Here is a 6,000-nt window from a genome sequence, read left to right as displayed (position 1 = left end):
CGTTTCGACGACATGGCGACAAACACACTCTACAAACGCAACTCTTGTGCATCCCTGTGGGCGGAGGTTAGTCAAAAAACTGTTTTAGTGACGTCATTAAAGAAGGAAGTAGAGGGATGTAGTCCAAACTGGCCGTTCGATGTAGGCGACTTCTGTTAAATAAAATATCTCGCTTGGCATTGAACTTTGAGCTTTAAAATTTTACAGATTTTATTTATACTCTAACAAACAACATTACACACTAACTAAAGTTTGAAACATGGGATCACGAATAACGGGACCTTTAATTTAATTTGAAATAAAGTGTACTTTAATAGTATTATTTTTTCAATAAAAATGTATTTAATTAAATACATTTAAAATTGCTCATTAAAATGAAAATCAGTTGCTGCAGATTTGTCAGCTGCACATCCATGATGCGAATCTCCTGTTCCACCACATTCCAAAGCTGCTCGAGTCTATTGGATTGAGATCTGGTGACTGGAGGCCATTTGAGTATAATGAATTCACTGTCATGTTCAGGAAACCAGTTTGAGATTATTTGAGCTTTGTGACATGGTGCGTTATCCTTCTGGAAGTAGACATCAAAAGATGGGTCCACTGTGGTCATAAAAGGATGGACATGGGCAGTGACAATACTCAGGTAGGCTGTGGAGTTTAAACGATGCTCAGTTGGTACTAAGGGGCCAAAAGTGTGCTAAGTGTGGTCTTCGGCTGCTGTAGCCCATCTGCTTCAAGGATCAAGGTTGTATTTTCAGAGATTCTCTTCTTCATACCTCGGTTGTAACAAGTGGTTATTTGAGTTATTGTTGCCTTTCTATCAATTCGAACCAGTCTGGCCATTCTCCTGTGACCTCTGGCATCAGCAAGGCATTTTCTTATTTTTTTATTTTTACACAGAACTGCTGCTCAATTTTTTTTTCTTATTTTTAGACAATTCTACGTAAACTCAAAAGATGGCTGTGCATGAAAATCCCAGATCCCAGTTTCTGAAATACGCAGCCCGCCTGGCACCAACAACCATGCCACGTTAAATCTCACTTAAATGACCTTGTTTCCCATTCTGATGCTCAGTTTGAACTTCAGCAGTTCGTCTTAACCGTCTAGTCTAGTTTGTCTAGTTGCTGCCATGTGATTGGCTGATTAGGTGTTTGCATTAATGGGTGTATAGGGACCTATCTATATAGATATATATCGACCTATATGGTCACCGTGATTTTGCCAAGTAAGACATGTTCCTGGATCAACATCTTTGTTGATCCTGGAACAACATTCCAATCAACCAATCAGATTTGAGGGACAAGTTTACCATTTATGTCAAGTTTAAGCTTGCAACCAGGGTTAGGTGCTTCTACATCAATGTTATTCACCTATCTTTCCCCTCTGATTTTAGGGATAAGTTATGGGTAGGGTTAGGTTTAGGGGTAGGAATAGGGTTAAGACTAAATTTTCAGATTGGAATGGACAAAATATGTTGATCCAGGAACATGTCTTACTTGGCAAAGTCACGGTGACCCTATATAGATGTATGTAAATAAAAAATGACACAAGGAATAAGATCTTTTTTCTTCTTCAGTAAAACAAATAATATCAAAATGTTTTGCCAGTTTGTAAATGGCTGGCTAACTGCAATGCTGTACGTAGCAATGAGTATTGAGCTAAAACTAAAGAGTTTGCTGTTTCTTTGGATAGTGTGGATTTGTTGTGTTATTCTAGTCACTGTCAATGTTTATTTGTGTGTTTTCATCCATCCTAATGAAAGAGTGTGTGCAGTCCAGCTGAAGTCAGCTATGCTCAGTTCACCATGTACCTCGCAGGCTCACGGACTCATCACTCCTGTGAAGGACTAACTTCTCTCAACAGTTCTACAGCACATCAACAAACACCTTGATGTTTGCTAAGAACATAAATATAAATCTACCCTTGTAAGTCGATGGAATACATAATGTGCTTCACATGGGTTCACATTAAATGCTCTGTGGTGAACTTTTTTCTTCTTACTGCAGCTTTTTTCATAGGTTTTAACTTGATTTAAAATGATTATTTTAAAACTAAAATAAGTTGTGCAGCAAATATAGACTGTCTGGCAATTATGCTTAAAATAAAAACGCTAACTTGTTAAAGTTACAGCGTACATGTATCTTGTGACTCAAGCAGATGGTTGGCTTATTCTCACTCTCAATCTCCAGGAGTTTAACACCTTCCAATTTCAGCTGAAATGTCAGGTTTAGAATAACATGAGGTTAAATAAATGATGACAAAATTTTAATTTATGCATGAACTTCTATGAATTTGGGAAATGCATTTAGGATTATATAGTATAATTCATATTTCTTGTGCTTATAATTAACAGGTTTTATGAGTAAACGTGTGATCTACTCAAAAATGTGAAGCATGAACAGAACCAATTTGTCATCAGTTGTATCAAAATACAAAATGCTTTAATTCATCACAAAGGGTGTAGGTGCCAGATACGGTTTGATGTCTTTTATTTTGAAATTGTCACTTCCAGTTTGTTACGTCATTTTGTATAGGTGCATATTACCTGTTAGTTTGCATGTGGATATCATGGAGGAAGGGGGTGAGTAGCTGGGACTCTCACTTTCTGTTGACCGTTTAGTTTAATTTTGTTTATTTCATTTTATTTGGTTTATTTTTGTTTTCTATCTTACTGTCTTCATTCAACATGTTGCTGTTCATTTCTACATTGTAATTAAAAACCTTTTGCATCGAAACGCATCATGGATGTATTCCCACTACTTAGCGGGTACTGGCTGCCGCTACAAAGGGTACAAAATATTATAATTTCTTTTTTTTTTTTTTTAAGTACTTATTTAGAAACTTTAGGTTTATTGGGCCAGTGAATGTTATTCTGAATTCAGGTGATTCTGGTACATCGGTGATGGAAGGACAATATCTGACTCGCCTGAACCAAGAGGGCAGAGACTCTCAAAGAGGCTTCCTCTTAAATCCAAACACTACAACAAAGAGGATCATCTCATATAGTGCTGGAATCACACTGAAATATAGAAAAAAAAAACATGATTACAAAATGTTTTCAAAGAAAATTATTAAGCCCATTCATAGTTATGCATTGACTGTTAATTATATACCGACTGACCTACAGAATCCAAAGATCCACCAGTAGATGGTGCAGGCCCATTGCTCAAACAAGAAGAAGGCCAAAGCCACAGAGCCACTGGCATGACATCCAATAGCTGCATAGTGAAAGTTAAATAAAATCTGTACCAGTATTATGATAGCCATATCATTTACAACCAAAACTTACTAATTGCTGTCACTACAAATGTCATTCTACCAGTGGCATGATCAAACATGAAGATCTGCATTAGTTTTTGGACTGCTCTAGGATAATAAAAGTAAAGATATCCATCTCAAGAGGACAACTAAACCTGCTTTGCTCTTTCATAACATCTACTTGTTGAGCCTGTGGTGATGATGTGCTACTGGTAAGGATACACAGAAGAGCTTGATTGTTGTTGAACATAGAGACTCCACAGAGGAACCCAACCAGCTCGATGGCAAACAGGCCCAGGGTCACGGATAATGCCACCACAAGCCTGCTCTCCAAAATAAATGATTAGGAAGATTAATGAGCATATATATTATGCATAAATATTATGAAGTAAATAACATGATGGTCATTGTTTGTCTGGAGATATATATACACAGATCAGGCAGAACATTATGACCATCTTCCTAATATTGTGTTGGTCCCACTTTTGCTGCCAAAACAGCCCCGTCGACACATGGACTCCACTAGACCCCTGAAGGTGTGCTGTGGTATCTGGCACCAAGATGTCAGCAGCAGATCCTTTAAGTCATGTAAGTTGCAAGGTGGGGCCTCCATGGATTGGACTTGTTTGTTCAGCACATCCCACAGATGCTCGATTGGATTGAGATCTGGAGAATTTGGAGGCCAAGTCAACACCTCAAACTCTTTGTGCTCCTCAAACCATTCCTGATCCATTTTTGCTTTGTGTCAGGGCACATTATCCAGCTGAAAGAGGCCACAGCCACCAGGGAATACTGTTTCCATCAAAGGGTGTACATGGTCTACAACAATGCTTAGGTAGGTGGTATGTGTCAAAGTAACATCCACATGGATGGCAGGACCCAAGCTTTCCCAGCAGAACATTGCCCAAAGCATCACACTGCCATCCACATGATGTAAAATACCAGGCCACCTTCTTCCATTGCTCCGTGGTCCAGTTCTGATGCTCTCGTGCCCACTGTTGGCGCTTTTGATGGTGGACGGGGTCAGCATGGGCACCCTGACTGGTCTGCTGCTATGCAGCCCCATACACAACAAACTGCGATGTACTGTGTATTCTGACACCTTTCTATCAGAACCAGCATTAACTTCTTGAGCAATTTGAGCTACAGTAGCTCGTCTGTTGGATTGGACCACACGGGCCAGCCTTCACTCCCTACGTGCATCAATGAACCTTGGCCGCCCATGACCCTTTCGCCGGTTCACCACTGTTCCTTCCTTGGACCACTTTTGATAGATTACCATTCAAAAGTACACTGTATATAACTATATATATATATATATATATATATATATATATATATATATATATCACAATGTTATGCCTGATCTGTATTCTGTGTTACAAAAAATATATATATTTCAAATAAAAGCTGTTCTTTTGAAGTTTATATTCTGAAAAAAAAGTATCAAGGTCTCCTCAAAAATATTAAGCAGTACAATTGTTTTCAATATTGACAATAATAAGAAATGTTTCCTGAGCATCAAATCAGAATCTTAGAATGATTTCTGAAGGATCATGTGACACTGAAGACTGGAGTAATGATGCTGAATTGTTCAAATTGTAATACTATTCAACAATATTACTGTTTCACTGTATTTTTGATCAAATAAATGCAGGCTTGGTGAGCATAAGAGACTTCTTTCAAAAACTTTGAACGGTAGTGTTTATATTTAAGTCTTACTAAAAGGCTGAAATTATTGAAAAAAAAAAAAGAAATGTCTGCATGGCATAATGATTTATTATATCTTTTAAAAAAGTAAAAGCAATTTTAAAAAATATATTAAACTAGATTTCTACATTTTTACTCATCATAATCATCTGTCATTGGCCCACATACTATGAAGCAATACATAACAGAGACAGTTGTTCTTACCGTGTGTCCTCTAACCTGTATTCTTCATTCGTGTAGTCTAGTGGTAGGCAAGCTCTGACACTGTTCTCCTGTGGGATGTTAATTACAGACCTGAATGCAATGATATACTGTGATACAATAATGATTAAACACACGAGAAGTTCTTACCCGCGACCAGAATATGATAATGACTATTACAAGGTGCGCGATGAGAGTCAGGAAGCGGGCTGGAACCAGAGTGCTCACCACCGACATTTAGACAGAATGTGAGATCAAGCTGTGAAACTGAGCACAGCATTAAAGGCTTGTTCGTCTCGTAAATTAAAGGTTTACACAAAACGTGTGACTTCTAACCGCGGATATACGTACCAGTGTCTAACGTGTTAAAACCTGCTACGATAGTTCAATTGGTGAGCCAAAAATACATTTGTTTCCATCAGATGACAAAGTAGAGCCTGAATATAACGCTTCGCTTCAAGGCGTCTGTTTTACTGACTTACAAAAGCTGTGGACAGCTCTACTTCGAATAAGCTTCAGGTTGCTACGACAACACTCTTCTTCTGTTTGGCGAATCGGTTATGAACCAAAAACAGATTTATGCTGCCACCTTTTGGCAGGAGTCGCTCTCTGACTAACTGGGGCAGTTAGTAAACTTAGTAAAGGGGACACAAAATGTCTTAAAATTATTTAAAATTAATTACATTTAGATCATTCAGAAATTCATATGTAAATTTGAATAGGGGTCATTTATAACCTTTAGAAAAATCTGGAATATTATATAGGCATATATATATATATATATATATATATATATATATATATATATATATATACACACAACTGATGAGA

General features: G+C 37.6%; 1 protein-coding gene across 3 annotated transcripts; it reads right to left on the bottom strand.

The window, feature by feature from the left end:
- Positions 1-2,408: 2,408 nt before the first annotated feature.
- Positions 2,409-5,727, bottom strand: tmem107l (transmembrane protein 107 like). Of its 3 annotated transcripts, XM_048179239.1 has the most exons (6): positions 5,521-5,727; positions 5,320-5,436; positions 5,173-5,240; positions 3,481-3,581; positions 3,122-3,218; positions 2,409-3,019 (listed from the first exon to the last, which is right to left on the bottom strand). In XM_048179239.1, exons 2-6 carry the CDS (start codon positions 5,404-5,406, stop codon positions 2,950-2,952), a joined length of 423 nt encoding a protein of 140 aa, XP_048035196.1. In that variant the 5' UTR covers positions 5,407-5,436; positions 5,521-5,727; the 3' UTR covers positions 2,409-2,949. The 3 variants fall into 3 exon arrangements, with proteins under 3 accessions (XP_048035196.1, XP_048035195.1, XP_048035197.1); XM_048179238.1 differs by having other exon boundaries at positions 5,320-5,709; XM_048179240.1 differs by having other exon boundaries at positions 2,996-3,019; positions 3,414-3,581; positions 5,320-5,709.
- Between the last annotated feature and the right edge of the window lie 273 nt (positions 5,728-6,000).

The sequence above is a fragment of the Megalobrama amblycephala genome, linkage group LG24, assembly GCF_018812025.1.
Source record: "Megalobrama amblycephala isolate DHTTF-2021 linkage group LG24, ASM1881202v1, whole genome shotgun sequence".
In the NCBI taxonomy this organism is placed as follows: Eukaryota; Metazoa; Chordata; class Actinopteri; order Cypriniformes; family Xenocyprididae; genus Megalobrama; species Megalobrama amblycephala.
This window is presented reverse-complemented; position numbering and strand designations above follow the sequence as displayed.